This window comes from Mauremys mutica, chromosome 15, assembly GCF_020497125.1.
Source record: "Mauremys mutica isolate MM-2020 ecotype Southern chromosome 15, ASM2049712v1, whole genome shotgun sequence".
Lineage (NCBI taxonomy): Eukaryota > Metazoa > Chordata > Testudines > Geoemydidae > Mauremys > Mauremys mutica.
This window is the reverse complement of record NC_059086.1, coordinates 37,742,007-37,756,789: the sequence shown is the minus strand read 5'-3', so window position 1 is coordinate 37,756,789 and position 14,783 is coordinate 37,742,007. Positions and strand designations below refer to the sequence as shown.

General features: G+C 66.6%; 2 protein-coding genes across 5 annotated transcripts; one reads left to right on the top strand and one right to left on the bottom strand.

Moving 5' to 3' along the window:
• The first annotated feature begins 272 nt into the window (after positions 1-272).
• CCDC115 (coiled-coil domain containing 115) lies at positions 273-4,277 on the top strand. 2 transcript variants are annotated; one of them, XM_044988148.1, is made up of 6 exons: positions 273-369; positions 533-646; positions 1,196-1,299; positions 2,321-2,430; positions 3,362-3,529; positions 4,099-4,277. In XM_044988148.1, exons 2-6 carry the CDS (start codon positions 536-538, stop codon positions 4,209-4,211), a joined length of 606 nt encoding a protein of 201 aa, XP_044844083.1. In that variant the 5' UTR covers positions 273-369; positions 533-535; the 3' UTR covers positions 4,212-4,277. The 2 variants fall into 2 exon arrangements, with proteins under 2 accessions (XP_044844083.1, XP_044844084.1); XM_044988149.1 differs by having other exon boundaries at positions 335-353.
• Positions 4,278-6,360: 2,083 nt separating this feature from the next.
• Positions 6,361-13,345, bottom strand: LOC123349881 (transforming protein RhoA-like). Of its 3 annotated transcripts, none has more exons than XM_044988150.1 (5): positions 13,189-13,345; positions 9,441-9,598; positions 8,208-8,328; positions 7,749-7,879; positions 6,361-7,254 (listed from the first exon to the last, which is right to left on the bottom strand). In XM_044988150.1, exons 2-5 carry the CDS (start codon positions 9,594-9,596, stop codon positions 7,081-7,083), a joined length of 582 nt encoding a protein of 193 aa, XP_044844085.1. In that variant the 5' UTR covers positions 9,597-9,598; positions 13,189-13,345; the 3' UTR covers positions 6,361-7,080. The 3 variants fall into 3 exon arrangements, with proteins under 3 accessions (XP_044844085.1, XP_044844086.1, XP_044844087.1); XM_044988151.1 differs by lacking the exon at positions 13,189-13,345 and adding an exon at positions 12,768-12,872; XM_044988152.1 differs by lacking the exon at positions 13,189-13,345 and adding an exon at positions 10,932-11,152.
• Positions 13,346-14,783: the final 1,438 nt, after the last annotated feature.

The window sequence follows — 14,783 nt, the reverse complement described above, 5'->3', positions numbered from 1 at the left end:
TCACGTGGTGCAGTGCCCCTCCCCCCGTTGCCCCTCGCAAAGATGGCGGCCGAAGGGGACGGGGCAGGTTTGCCCTTTACAAACATGGCGGCGAGACGGGACGGCGCCGCACCTGCCCTCAAACAAGATGGCCGCCGCTTCGTCTTCCCACGGGGAAACAGCTTTGTCCAATTAGCAACTTCTCCCCGCCTCCCCTTGAGGGTGATTGGAGCGTCTCGCCCGACCCCTTAGCTCTGATTGGACAACATTGAGGAGGCTCCGCCCCACTGGGAAGCCGGGATTGGCTGGTTTCCAAGGTCATATGCTCTGGCGGAGGGGAGGGGGAACAACCGGGATCGCTCGGTCCGGGGCAGGTGCTGGAGGAGCCAGGTGGGGGCAGCACGGGGGGGAGGGACCGAGGGGGGCGGTGCCAGGGGGCGGGACCGGGGGGGGGCGCCAGGGGGCAGGTATTGGGGGGGCAGGTGGGGGCGCTGCCGGGGGGGGGGGCGGTTCCCCGGCCCGAGGCTCCGGTTCTGACCCGGTTCTGCCCCAGGCCATGGCCGAGCTGGCGCTGAGCCGGGAGCTGGACGAGCGGCTGCTCCACCTGCTGGGGGCGCTGGAGACGCTGCAGGGCAAGAGGGACGAATTCAACCGCCGCGTGGAGCAGGTGGGGCGGGGGGGGATTGGATGCCCCCCCTTCGTGCCCCCCAGGTTCCCCTCTACTACCACAGCCCCCCTTCTCACCCCTCAGCCCCCCCCCACTGCCCCTGGCCCCCTTCTCACCCCTTGGGGCCCCCCACTGCCCCTGCCCCCCCTTCTTACCCCTCAGCCCCCCCCCCACTGCCCCTGGCCCCCTTCTCACCCCTTGGGGCCCCCCACTGCCCCTGCCCCCCCTTCTCACCCCTTGGGGCCCCCCCCTGCCCCTGCCCCCCCATCGTACCCCCCAGCCCCCCCCCACTGCCCCTGCCCCCCCTTCTTACCCCTCAGCCCCCCCCCCACTGCCCCTGGCCCCCCTTCTCACCCCCTTGGGGCCCCCCCTGCCCTCCCCCCAGGGCCCCCCTTTCCCACACTGCTCACCTTCTCAATGCCCAGTGCCCCCCAGGCCTCCTCTTGCACCCACTGGCCTGGCCAAGCTGCAGCCCCATCAGCCTGGGGGTGGGGGGGTCTCTGGGGCAGTGCAGCCCCTGACACCCCCCCCTTGTGTCCCTCCATGCAGGGCTGGTTCTCGCTCTCTAAGTCCCGCTTTGCCATGGGCTGCAAGTCGGTCTCTGCCCTGCAGTACGGGGCCCGCATGGAGCCGCTGGTCCGGGTGTGCGCCAGGTGAGAGCAAGGGGCTGCGGGTCGGGAGTGAGGGGCACCGGCAGAGCTGGGGGAGCCCAGGGCTGGGCTAGCAGGGGGCTGCGGGTCGGGAGTGAGGGGCAGCGGCGGAGCTGGGGGGGGGGGGGGCAGGGCTGGGCTAGCAGGGGCTGCGGGTCGGGAGTGAGGGGCACCGGCAGAGCTGGGGGAGCCCAGGGCTGGGCTAGCAGGGGGCTGCGGGTCGGGAGTGAGGGGCACCGGCAGAGCTGGGGGCAGGGCAGGGCTGGGCGATCAGGGGCTGCGGGTCGGGAGTGAGGGGCACCGGCGGAGCTGTGGGGGTGGGGGGCAGGGCTGGGCGAGCAGGGGCTGCGGGTCGGGAGTGAGGGGCACCGGCGGAGCTGTGGGGGTGGGGGGCAGGGCTGGGCTAGCAGGGGCTGCGGGTCGGGAGTGAGGGGCACCGGCAGAGCTGTGGGGGTGGGGGGCAGGGCTGGGCGATCAGGGGCTGCGGGTCGGGAGTGAGGGGCACCGGCAGGCTTGGCCACCTGACTAGAGCCTTGTGTAAATCCCGCTTTCACGCTGGGCATGGAAATAGTGAAACACCCCCAACGACCTGTAATTCACGGAACGAGCCTCCTTGAAACGTGGGGCTGGAAGGGACCCCAGGAGTCACCGGGTCTGGCCCCCCACGCGGTGGCAGGACCTAGTCACCCCGGACCAGCCCTGACAGGGGTTTGTCCGACCTGGGGTCCCACAGCCCCCTTGGGAGCCGGTTCCAGAGCTGAACGACCCGGTGAGCTAGAAAGTTTCTCCCCAAATCAAACCTCTGTCCCCCTGGCTGCAGATTCAGCCCTTTCCTTCTCGGCTGCCCTCAGCGGCCAGGCAGAACAGCTGCTCCCCGGCCCAGCCCGGCTCTGAGGGGCCATGACCCGGGATTGACCCGCCCTGGCTCTAGTGGGGGGGCCCGTCCGCCCCAGGCTGTGAACGACGTGCAGGGGGCGCTCCCCCGCCCGAGAGAGGGGGTCAATGCTGCGCTTATCCCTTGCAGCCAGGGGGAGAGTGGGCAGGTCGCCTTCCAGGTGATCCCAGAATGGGACCCGTCCACAGAGGCTGCTGAGGGGTCACCGGCCGTGGAGGAAATCGGACCCCAAGACCAAGGTGAACTAATGGACAAAGAACTTCAGCGGGAGCCCGGGGCTGGGCTAGCGGGGGGCTGCGGGTCAGGAGTGAGGGGCACCGGCAGGGCTGGGCTAGCGGGGGGCTGCGGGTCAGGAGTGAGGGGCACCGGCAGAGCTGGGCTAGCGGGGGGCTGCGGGTCAGGAGTGAGGGGCACCGGCAGGGCTGGGCTAGCAGGGGGCTGCGGGTCGGGAGTGAGGGGCACCGGCGGGGCTGGGGGGGGGCAGGGCTGGGCTAGCAGGGGGCTGCGGGTCAGGAGTGAGGGGCACCAGCAGAGCTGGGGTGGGGGCAGGGCTGGGCTAGCAGGGGGCTGCGGGTCAGGAGTGAGGGGCACCGGCAGGGCTGGGCTACTAGGGGGCTGCGGGTCGGGAGTGAGGGGCACTGGCAGAGCTGGGGGGGAGCCCAGGGCTGGGCTAGCAGGGGCAGGGGCGGCTCTAGCGATTTCGCCGCCCCAAGCACGGCGGCACGTCGCGGGGGGTGCTCTGCCGGTCGCTGGTCCCGTGGCTCCGGTGGACCTCCCGCAGGCGACCAGCCCCAAGCACGCGCTTGGCATGCTGGGGTCTGGAGCCGCCCGTGAGCAGGGGGCTGCGGGTCAGGAGTGGGAGGCACAGGAGAGCTGGGGGGGGCAGGGCTGGGCTAGCGGGGGCTGCGGTTCAGGAGTGGGGGGCACAGGAGAGCTGGGGGGGCAGGGCTGGGCTAGCAGGGGGCTGCGGGTCAGGAGTGAGGGGCACCGGCAGGGCTGGGGGGGGGCAGGGCTGGGCTAGCAGGGGGCTGCGGGTCAGGAGTGAGGGGCACAGGAGAGCTGGGGGGGCAGGGCTGGGCTAGCAGGGGGCTGCGGGTCGGGAGTGAGGGGCACCGGCAGAGCTGGGGGGGGGGGGGTTTGTGAGACACCTTTTGTTGACTCTCTCTCCAGTCTTGCGGCAGCGAAAGGGCCCAGGGAAAACAGCGGCTCCTGGCCCCCCCCCGGGGGCAGCCCCCGAACCCGATTCCCAGAGCGGGGCCTCGTCCCGGGACCCACTGACCTGGTTCGGGATCCTGGTGCCCCAGAGCCTCCGGCAGGCTCAGAGCAGCTTCAAAGAGGGTAAGTCCAGGGCGCCCCCTGGAGGGGACAGGCCCCACATTCCCCCCGAGCCAGCCTGTCCCTGCCCTGGGGCTGAAGGGAGCCGGCGCCCCCCAGAGGGGACAGGCCCCACATTCCCCCCGAGCCAGCCTGTCCCTGCCCTGGGGCTGATGGGAGCCGGCGCCCCCCAGAGGTGACAGGCCCCACATTCCCCCTGAGCCAGCCTGTCCCTGCCCTGGGGCTGATGGGAGCCGGCGCCCCCCAGAGGTGACAGGCCCCACATTCCCCCCCGAGCCAGCCTGTCCCTGCCCTGGGGCTGAAGGGAGCCGGCGCCCCCCCGAGCCAGCCTGTCCCTGCCCTGGGGCTGATGGGAGCCGGCGCCCCCCAGAGGGGACAGGCCCCACATTCCCCCCGAGCCAGCCTGTCCCTGCCCTGGGGCTGATGGGAGCCGGCGCCCCCCAGAGGGGACAGGCCCCACATTCCCCCTGAGCCAGCCAGTCCCTGCCCTGGGGCTGATGGGAGCCGGCGCCCCCTAGAGGAGACAGGCCCCATTTCTCCCCACCCCTCTGCTGACCCCCGTCTCTCCGCAGGGATTCTCCTGGCCGGGGAGATCGCCAGCCTACAGAGCGACATCGAGGCCACGCGGGCGCAGTATCGGGCGCTGCTGGAGAGAAAGCGCCAGCTGCTGGCCAGAGAGGGGTAGCGCAGCCCCCCCCCCCGGGTGTATTGTGACCTCCGACACCCACGTCAATAAACTGGGATCGCTGCCCTGGTGTGTCCGTCCATCCGCGCCGGCGGGGCTGAGCCCGGCTCTGTGTCCCCCGCCCCCCTGCGCTGCGCGGGCCGTGGAAGCCCCTGCTGCGTGGAGTGATCTTCCCGTGGGGTGAGCTGGGGGGCTCGGGGCAGCGCTCGGAGATGTCCAGGCCTTGGAAATGTTAAAGAGAAAATCTGCCTCTCCCCAGGGCACGAACCAGCCTCCTGCCCCCCAGCCCCTGTGGGGCCCAGTGGGGACAGGGCCACCCTGAGCTGGCCTGAAGAAAGGACATGACAGGCTCCCAGAGGGGAGCGGGGCCTAGTGCTTAGAGCGGGGGGGGGGGGGCTGGGAGCCAGGACTCCTGGGTTCTTTCCCTGACTCTGAGATGGCAGGGGGGTCTGGTGGTTGGGGCGGGGAGGCAGGGCCAGGAGCCAGGACTCCTGGGTTCTGGCTGGTTTGTGATCTCCCCTCAGTTGCTGGTCCGGGCAGACTTGCCCTGTCTCTCCACTGGGCTTGCTCCAGAGTGACTCCGGATTAGCCGAGCTCCAGGCCCTGAGCAGGGCTGCCTGGGAGCACAGCCCTTGGGGCTATGGCCCGGCAAGGTGGGAAGGGTGATGGTGCAGTACCCTCCTTCCCCAGGGGGTGGTGCTGCAGCGCCCCGGCCATGTCCCAGGAGGAGCCGCAGGCCTGTCCCACAGGGTCTAGGGGGCAGGACTCCTGGTTTTCACGCCAGTGGCCTGGGTTTGACTCTCAGTGTGGGAAGCACCTGCCTCTTTTCTTGGTGAGGCACCGGGGGGGGGGCAGCATTTCTCCTGCTACCTCATAGGCAGCTGCCTGGGGGCCCCGGTGCCCCTAAGCAGGGGCTGGGGGAGGCTTCATTCTTGACCCTCTGCCTGCAGCCCTAGCGCCCCCCTGTTCCCCCAGCCTGCTGGAATCTGGGAGCCAGGACTCCTGGGGTCTCTCCCCACTTCCTGGAGGGGAGGGGGCCCGGGCTGTTGGGCCGGAGGCAGCAGAGGACTCCCAGGGGCCATCTGCCCCTCCCCCCCATGCCCTGAGTTTTGGGGTCAGGCTGGCTCTGGGAGGATGGTGAGTGGCACAACCCCCCCCCCCTTTCGCTCCCTGGGGTAGGGCCTGGCCGCCCCCGCCCACAGGGGCCAGCCCTGCTTTCTGCAGCCGAGCCAGCCGCCCTGGGGGGTTTGCTCCCTGGGACCGTGCTCTGGGTTCATAGGGAGTCACCCCCCAGCCCTGCTGCCTGGGGGAATCTCTGGAGACCCTAGCCCTGGCTTTGGGGGACAAAGCCCCCCTCAGGCAGCCCCCCCACCTTTTTCAAAGCAGAAGCTAGGGGTCAGCAGTGGGGTGTAGGAAGGGAATTCACCCCCCCCCCATTGTCCAGGCCTGGGTGTGACACAGCCATACCAACCCAGCACAGAGCCCCCGCCCCCCCAAGAGTTAATTGCTCATCAGTACAGGCCCTCACAGCCTGCTAGGGGCAGGCACGTACTGCCCCTGTGAGCCCTGCCCCTGCTGGGTGGAGCTGTGGCCCCGGCTCCACCCCACAGCTGGGGGCATTTCAGCACCAGCAGAGCCACAGCTGGGCTGTGTTATGGGCTGCTGTGCCCCTGCTGCCCTAGCCCAGAAGTAGCTGCATTCCCCAGCACCCTCCCTGCAGAACCCCTCAGCCGTACAGCGCCTGGCACAGGCACCAGGGCCACACTGCCGCCCCACACAGCAGGAATCTGCAGCACCCCTCCCCCTGCAGGACAGGATTGTACTATCCCTTCCCCACCCTCGCTAGCAGCCTGCACCCTTGGGCCAGGGGCCCACGGGGAGCACTTGCCCCAGGGAACAGTGGGATGGGGGGCAGCCCAGCCCCAGGGAACTGGCAGGGGGCAGGTTGTTGAGGTGATGTGAGAGTTGCCCCCCCAGCTGGCGGCACGGGGTGGAGCTGATTCAGGCTGTGCTGGGGTCATGCCAGCCTAAGGGGGCACAGCTGCTTAGGGGAGGGGATCAGGCTGAGATGGGGGAGCCCCAGGCTGGGATAGCAGAGCTGTGACGTGGGGGGAACCCCACTAGCCACAAACAGGCAGAGCCCCCCCAATACTAAACATTGCTACAAATTTATTACAGAGCTGTTTGTCTTTCAAGTACAGTTGAAAAGTAACGACCACCATCCCCGGCGAGTACAGAGCGGCCGGGCGCCCACAGCGCCCCACCCGTGGCACTTGCTAGTGCGGAGGGCCCGGGACCCGCGGGGGTGGGGGGAGCCAGGTGCCCTCCACGGGCAAAGCGGCCCGCAGCGCCTCTGCATAAAAATATAGAGTTCTCTGGGGGGGCCCCCGCTTGGCAAGAGATAAATAGGAGGAGGAAGAAATCTGTACAGCAGGGGGCAGCACCCACTCCCCCGCCCTGGGGGCAGAGCCCAGCAAGGGGCACCATGCTGTGATCCAGCCCTCCCCTGCCAGTAGAGGGCTGAGCCCCTCAGCAGGAGGCTATGGGTCACAAGGGGCAGGGCAGCCCTGTGATGTCAGGCCCCCATTGAGGGGGACTGGAAGGGCTGGGGCAGAGCCACCAGGAGGCAGTGGAGCTGCCGGGGGCAGCCCCCAGGGCAGCCCTGCCCCCCCCCCAAACTGTTCAGGGAGAGAGGCTGGGGGCCCTCCATGGCTGGGGATGGGGGGGGCTGTGCCACAAATCACCCCCCACAGCTGTGGCAGCCAGAGGAGAGGGTGGCTCTACCCGTGGGGCTGTGATAAGGGGCCCTGAGCTCCTTCCCCCACCCCAAGCAGGGGGTCAGAGGGAGGGCCTGGTGGGAGCAGGGGGGTTACAGCAGCTGGCAGTGGGGCTTCTTCTGCCCACGCTTGGCCTGCAGGGCGGCCCGCGTGGCCATCTCAAACACCTCACGCACCCCGTCCTTCGTCTTGGCCGAGCACTCCAGGTACCCGAAGGCGCTGATCCGGCCGGCCATGTCCCGGCCCTCCTCCGGCTTCACCGGCTCCTGCAGGGGCAGGAACAGCCGTCAGCCCCGAGGGGCTCCCTGATCCCAGGGACAGGGGGGGTCTGGGAGCCAGGACTCCTGCCAGGGGGTGGGGGGTCTGGCAGCCCAGTACAGCCAGCCCAGCACTGCACTGGCCTGGGGGCTGAGGGGTTAATCAGGGAGGAGTCAATCTCAGGAGGCAGCCCCAGGGTCCCCAGGACAGACAGGGGAGGGGGGGCAGCCCCAGGCTCCCCAGGACAGACAGGGGAGGGGGGGCACTCTCCTTCGGGGGGGGCAGCCCCAGGGTCCCCAGGACAGACAGGGGAGGGGGGGCAGCCCCAGGCTCCCCAGGACAGACAGGGGAGGGGGGGCACTCTCCTTCGGGGGGGGCAGCCCCAGGGTCCCCAGGACAGACAGGGGAGGGGGGGGGCAGCCCCAGGCTCCCCAGGACAGACAGGGGAGGGGGGGGGCAGCCCCAGGCTCCCCAGGACAGACAGGGGAGGGGGGGGGCTCACCTGCTTCATCTTGGCCAGCTCCCGGCGCGTGTGCTCGTCGTTGCGCAGATCCTTCTTGTTGCCCACCAGGATGATGGGCACGTTGGGACAGAAATGCTTCACCTCCGGGGTCCATTTCTCCGGGATGTTTTCTGCACAGGGGGCAGGATCGGCATCAGGCACCCAGCCCAGGCCCTGCCCAGCTCCCCCCAGCCTGCACTGGCAGCTGGACCCCTGGGTTCCCTCCCATGTGCTGGGAAGGGAGTGGGGGCTAGTGGTTAGAGCAGAATCCAATACCATGAGCCTCTTGGCCAGATGTGCCAGCTCAGGGGCTGTAAAACTCTGAAGCTGCTGTGTGACCTGGCCACTACAGGGGGCTGAGCCAGTTCCCCTGGGCACCCTCTGCCCGGTACTGAGAGCCGGGCTCTGGCTGCAGCCACACGGTGACGGGGGACCCAGCTGGATCTCCCCGGCACTCACCCAAGCTGTCAGGGCTGTCGATGGAGAAGCACATGAGGATGACGTCTGTGTCAGGGTAGGACAGGGGTCTCAGGCGGTCGTAGTCCTCCTGGCCAGCTGTGTCCCACAGCGCAAGCTCCACCTGCGTGAGACAAGGGTGGTGATGGACAGCCGCCCTCCCGGGGGCTGCTGCTGGGGCAGATGGAAAGTCACTGGCTTGGGGTGGCCAGACCCCGTCACGGTTCCTGAGCCAACTGCTCCTCTCACCACTCTCGGGCACCCTGCTGTGTCTTAGTCCTCCAGCCATCACCACACAGGGCAGGAGCTCCAGACAGGGCCTGGGCTGCAGATGCCGGCAACCCACCGCCATCAGTTCAGCACCTGCGGGCCTGTTCTCTCAGGGCCGTGACAACACTACCAGGCCCCAGCCGGCCGGCCGGCCCCTCCACCCTGCTAAGTACTGTCTGTTCAGAACAAACGTGAGCCAGAGAGACCAGCTCAGACGCAGGGCTGTCCCAGCATCTCCCACCTGGGGACCCTGCCAGGGGCACAGTACTCGCCCCGGGCCTCCCCCCAGGTCAGACACTCCACACACCCTCAAGGCCGCTGTAGCCCTGGTTCTTTGGGGGCTAGTCACTAGCCAGCCCATTGAGATACACACGGATTTCAAAGGCCGCTTCTCTAGTCTAACTACTCTGTGCCCCCAGCACCTCACTGGGCCGTGCTTCGTAAGCACCGCATCTGTCCCAGCCCTGGGCAGGGCTGCTGGGTAGCGGGCCAGGCTCCAGGAACAGTGGGGGTGTGGTAACGATATGGTATCTCCCTACCTGCAGCGAGGCCAACAAGCGGCCTGCCCAGAGACTAAGGCCCCCGTGTACCAGCTCAGCATTGTCTGTTTGTTCAGACCCTTATTGTCCCATCCAGCCCCACCCAGAGGGAAGAGACTCCCCCTCCCCGGCCCCCCGATATCAGTGAGCAGCACAGGGAAGGGCGGTGGATATTCAGAGTTAACCGCAGCGCTTACAGGCAGCACATCAAAGCTAGACGGTTCTCACCCAGCACAGTCACTTCCTGTTAACTCCGGAGGGTGCAGTTTCCCCCAGCCGGAGGCCAGGAGAGCAGGGTGCCATCTGCCCCTCATCCAAAGCCAGTCTGCCCGCCCCCACCCTCCTCAGGACAGACCCCAAGCTCTCCTCCCTGTGGAGAGGGGCCAAGGTGAACGGTCCCAGCCCAGCCAGTGTGGCGCCACGGTACCTGTTTGCTGTCCACTTCGATGTCAGCCACGTAGTTCTCGAAGACCGTGGGGACGTAGACCTCCGGGAACTGATCCTTGCTGAAGACGATGAGGAGGCAGGTCTTGCCACAGGCGCCATCTCCCACGATGACCAGTTTCTTCCGTATGGCAGCCATCTCTGGCACAGGGGAGAGGGGGATGCCCATCACTGGGGGCTAAGGCAGGCAAGCCAGACCCCAGCCTGCTGGAGGCAGAGTCCATGGAGGGGAATCTGCTAGGCGGGCACAAGGCCTGGCTGTCGCCAGGGAACACCAGCGCTGACAGCTGGAACAAGAAGCCAGTGCCACGTGGGGCGCTCTATGGGGCATGTGAGCTAGCCCAGGGAGAGTGATCGGGGAAGGGAACCGAGCTATGCTTGTCAGTTTCCCTGTGCAGACAAGCCCAGAGCCCCCCACTCATACCCTAGACTTTCCAGTTTCAGTCAAGCCTCTGCCCTTCCCCTCCACTGGCAATCCCAGGGCACGAGCCAGACTCGACTCCAGGCTCCGCAGGGATGACTGGAAACTCAGGCCCAGCTCACAGAGCGAAGCTGGCTTGTATGGGCAGCCTGAGGCTAGGAATCCAGAGCTCTGGGTTCAATCCCTGTCTCTGCCATGTGCCGTGTGCCCCTAAGCCAGCCACCAGAACCCAAAGGAAGCTGGCACCCAGCCCTATTTTAGGCAGCTGAGGATCCTTGCCCTGGTGCCTCAGTTTCTCCAATTCCTCCTCTATCCTTTGATTAAGCTGTCAGCTCCCTGGGGTGGGGCCTGTGGCAGAACAAGGCCCCCCCTCCCACCCTGACCTGCTGGGGCCTATGCAGTGCAGCCATGAGACAGCGAAGGGGAGGTCAGGGATAGAACTCCAGAGACCCAGGCTCTATTCCTGCCTGCCACAGGGTGACCACACGCAAGTCACGCCGGCTCTGTGCCTCAGTTTCCCCATCTATAGACATAGGAGACTCCCTGGCAAAGCCCTTTGGGATCTGCTGATGAACAGCACTAGCTACTGCTGTGACTAATGACATTGTTCTGCCAGCAAGTTGGTAATTTCTCTCCCACTCACCCCAGAGCGGCTGGGGTTAAACCTCCCCAAAGCTGTCAGACTGCAGCCACAGCCCGGACCAGCGCTAGAGCAAAGCTGGATTCCACTCTCGGCTCACAGAGGCCTGGCAGTAGGGATTGAGGGCCGAGCCTGCTCTGCTGGGCCAAGGTCCTAGCGGCTTTGCTCAGCTGGGTGGCTGGCTTCCTAAGGCCAGGCAGTCCACATCAAACCCTGCCGTTGTGTGTTTTTAAGAGGGGAAGGGCCCAGCAGCCGGGTGATTCACCACTTTGGCCACTGGGCTGCAACAGGAAGTTTCAGAGGCAGGCAAGTTACACCCACATGTGGCACGTGAAGCGGCATTCCCAGGATCACCCGCCCGCCCACGGAAAATGTTAGACAAGCTGTTTCCAGCAGCCATGGAATTAACCAACCTGCTGCCTACGTGCACTGCCCCACTGACACTGACCGCTCCGACGGGGCGGGAGAAGGGGGGGGGCTTTCAGCAGTTGAGATCGGGACACAGGAACATGAGAACAGTCATACTAGGTCAGACCAACGGTCCAGCGAGCCCAGTGCCCCGTGCCAGAGCTTCAGGGGAATGAACAGAACAGGGAAGTTATCAAGTGATCCAGCCCCAGCGCCTGGCAGTCAGATGATTAGGGACACCCGGAGCATTGGGCAGCATCCCTGACTCCTTCCCTCCAGGATTGTCTTGTTCTTTTTTGAACCCAGTGTTCACAACATCCCCTGGCAGCGAGTCCCCCAGGGTGAAGTGCTTCCTTCTGTCTGCTTCAAACCTGTTGCCTACATTCAACGTAAACCCTCTGCCACAGGGGAAGGTCTGAACAGGACCACCACCACCACGGGCTGCCAGGGGACCTTTGCTACATGCATTAAGCTGAGCTAGCAGGGACCAAATCCGGTCTTTAGTTTGGGATTTACCAGCTGCTGAGATACAGGTTTCTAGGCCTCAGTAGGGAGGAGACCAGGCAATTTTTACAGGGCAGAAGGAGCAGGAAGCGTCAAAACCAACAAGGTTTAAATCCTCACCATAGCTGAGAACAATGAGGTGAGTGTACAGGGAGGGAAACTGAGGCACAGAAGGCACAAAGGCATTAGCAGCAGAGCTGAGATCAGAACCCAGGCCCTAGGTTCCTACCCCAACCCCTATCTACTCCTAGTCTGGGATCGCCTGGCAGAACACCAGAGTCCAAGGCACAAATGCTAGATCGCCACAGCACAGGTCATCTCAAGGGGCCAATTCGCCCCCAAACCCAGCTAGGGCAGCTGGTCACTAGACTCGCCAGCCACAAGGTTTGCTCCTCCCAAGAGACCCGTGAACCTGGGGGAGCAGTTTGAGCAGCCCAGAGAACAGAGCTGAGCACAGGCTGGCTCCACACAGCAGCACTTCAGCTGTGGATCGGTACCAGAGGAGAAGGCTGACAGAGCACAGAGGTTTCTAAAGGCCGAGGGTTCTGAGGTTTGGTAACTCATGGGTCAGAGGGGGCAATGGTGCAGCTGCGGGGTTCTGCGCCCAGCCTGGAGGGGCAATCAGCAACAAGAACAGGTGTATAACCAGAAGGGGGCTCTCCCAGGTCACCAGGGAGCATTTCCCACCTCTCTCCTTGGCACAGCAGCCACCTTTTTGTGCACACCAGGAAGTGAAGGGCCAAGAGGGTGAGGCTGCAGGGGCTAAAGGAGAGAGTCTAGGTGTGAACTGACAGCCAGAGGGGGTCAGGCCATCCCCTACCTAGAGGGGCCTGCTCATGCAGCTGCAGGCGGGTGTCCGGGTACACTGTGTCCCCGGCTGCCCTGGGTCATGGCAAGGCCCCACCCCAGGCACCAGAGAGAACTATCACGTGACTGGATCTTCCACACAACCTAGAGGCCAGCACCTGCCCCCACCCCACAGGCCCCAGGAGACAGTCTGTGCCCCAGACTCGGGAACGGGGGTCCCCCAGCCAGCGAGGACAGGAAACGTTCTTCCCCATTCCCTGGACTGGAGAACCAGGGGAGAAAGTCCTGCTCCCCTGCCCCCCACAAACCAGCTCCCCCAACCCCCTCAGCCTCACCAGCACAGGGCCAAACATCTCCCCCCCCCCCCCGCAGCACCCCTGCCCCAGGCAAAGGCTTGGCCCCTCCCCAGCAGGGGCTGACACCCCCCCTCAGGCTCCCCCCAGCACCCCATATAGCCCCCCCCATGTACCCCCTCCCCGGGCCAGCCCCCGCCCCTCCCCCACGCACCCCCTCCCCCACGCAGAGCTCACCCCCGCCACAGCCTCTGCCACACGGAGCCGCCCCCCAGCCCGGAAGGGAGGTGGCTCGCGCTCGCTCTCCCAGCCCCCTCGGCCGCGCATGCGCAGGGAAGCTTCCAGACCGCACCCAGAATTCTATTCCCCCCCCTACACACACACCCGGCGCCGCGCGCTGACCCCTCCCAGGCCACGCCTCCTCCCCCGACCCCCAACCAATCAGGTGCCGCTTCCTCCCGCAAGCCGAGCGGCCCCGGGGCGCGTGACCCTCCCCCACCACACGCACCCACTCACCCACCCCCAGCCACCCGCGAACGGCGCATGCGCAGAACGACCACCACCACCCCTCAACCGTCGCCCCGCTTCCCAGCACCGAGCTGGCTACTGCGGCGCAGCCCCCGCCCGCCCGCCCTGATCCACACCGGGGCCCACTCACCGCCGGGCTCTCTCGGCCACCTCCGCTGCCGGCTAAGCCGCCGCCGCCCGGACACTCCAACCACCTCCTCACGCTAGCCCCGCCCACCCGGCGTGACGGACAACCCATGCCGACCAATAGAAGACGCCTTAAGTACCCGCCACCGCCAATCCCCGACGGTGGGCAGGGCTGCCCCGCCTAGAAGCCCCGCCCATTCCGTGATGGACAACGGAGCCAAACCAATGGAAACGAAGAGCTCCCAAGTTCCAGCCAATCCCCGCGGAGGGCGGGGCTGGAGGTGGCTTTCGGCCCCGGCGCTTTTGATTGACAACCGCGGCCTCCCAATCACACCACACGACGGAAGCGAGCGAATTATGCCCCGGCACATTCTGAGAAACGGCGTAGAGCACCAGTAAGAGTGTTCCATTTTAGCGTTAACCCAATCGCCTTTAGAGGGCGGAGCAATAAACTCACAAGCCCGCCACAGAGGTTGATTGACTGGCGAAGAAGCCAATGAGGCAGGACTAGGCCAGCAAACCATCCAACCGCTGTCGGAGGGCAGGGTTGAAGGTCCCGCCAAGGCATTAGACTTCCCGCGAACCAGCCAAGAGGCGGGCGGGGGCCATTTTCCTCGCCAATCCCGCTGCAGGGCGGGGCTCCCGCAGCTCAAAGTAACGCCAATCACTTTGACTGACAGCTCCAAGCAACCAATGGGGACAGGGGCCTGCTCCACGCCTGACCCCGCCCACAGGGCCGCACCCTCCGAGCCCCGCCCAGGCCCGCGACTGACACGTGGAGCGGGCCAATGGCCGCGCTTCCCGCCTGTTCGGGACACAGTTGCTCTGATGTCGACGGGCTCCATGGAAACGAGCCCCGCTCGAATCCCCCCCAGGCCCCCTTCCAGGAGCCCCCCCCTTGGGGAACCCCGCCCCCCCTGCACCCCCCTCCAGGAGCCCCCCCCAGGAACTCCTTCACTCCCCTCCCCCCAGCCCCTGCACCCCCCTTGGGTAACTCCCCTGCCCACCCAGCAACCCCTCCCCCAGCACCCCCCCTTCAGGAGCCCCTCCCACACAGGCACTCCTGCACCCCCCTTGGGTAACGCCCCCACCCCCAGCAACCCAGGCCCTGCACCCTCCACCCCCAGCAACCCCTCACCCCACCCCCTGGGAACTCAGCCCCCTGCACCCCCACCCACCCAGCAATCCTAGGCCCCGCTACCCCCTGCCCCCAGCAACCCCTCACCCCGGGAATCTGCCCTGCTCCCTGCACCCCCACCCACCCAGCAACCCCTGCCCCAGGAACATGCTTAGGGGCAGGCTAGTGGAGGGCAAGGGCTCCCTGGGCCATATGGGGAAGTCAGAGTGAAGGGCCCCCCCCAGCCTCCAGGGGAATGATACAGCCACCCAGGGTGGGGGGCTGAGGTTAGCCCAAGGCCAGGGCGCCCCCAGCACAGCTGCTCTCATGCCGCAGGCCCTGGGAGCTGGGGAACTCACTGCCACATGATTCTCACAGCACCGGAGGGAGAGGGCAGGACAGAGAGGTGGGAGACAGAAGCTCGGGCCACCATCCCACCGTAGCAACAGGACCTGGGCAGGCTGACGGGGCACAGCTGGAGA

What these genes read in the sequence shown, in the direction of transcription:
- CCDC115 (XM_044988148.1), top strand. Translation starts at nt 536, where the DNA reads ATGGCCGAGCTGGCGCTGAGCCGGGAGCTGGACGAGCGGCTGCTCCAC. An exon ending in TCAACCGCCGCGTGGAGCAG is followed by an intron (nt 647 to 1,195) that starts GTGGGGCGGGGG and finishes CCCTCCATGCAG; the next exon opens with GGCTGGTTCTCGCTCTCTAA. An exon ending in CTGGTCCGGGTGTGCGCCAG is followed by an intron (nt 1,300 to 2,320) that starts GTGAGAGCAAGG and finishes TATCCCTTGCAG; the next exon opens with CCAGGGGGAGAGTGGGCAGG.
- LOC123349881 (XM_044988150.1), bottom strand. Translation starts at nt 9,596, where the DNA reads ATGGCTGCCATACGGAAGAAACTGGTCATCGTGGGAGATGGCGCCTGT. An exon ending in TCGAAGTGGACAGCAAACAG is followed by an intron (nt 8,329 to 9,440) that starts GTACCGTGGCGC and finishes TGTCTCACGCAG; the next exon opens with GTGGAGCTTGCGCTGTGGGA. An exon ending in CGACAGCCCTGACAGCTTGG is followed by an intron (nt 7,880 to 8,207) that starts GTGAGTGCCGGG and finishes CCCCCTGTGCAG; the next exon opens with AAAACATCCCGGAGAAATGG.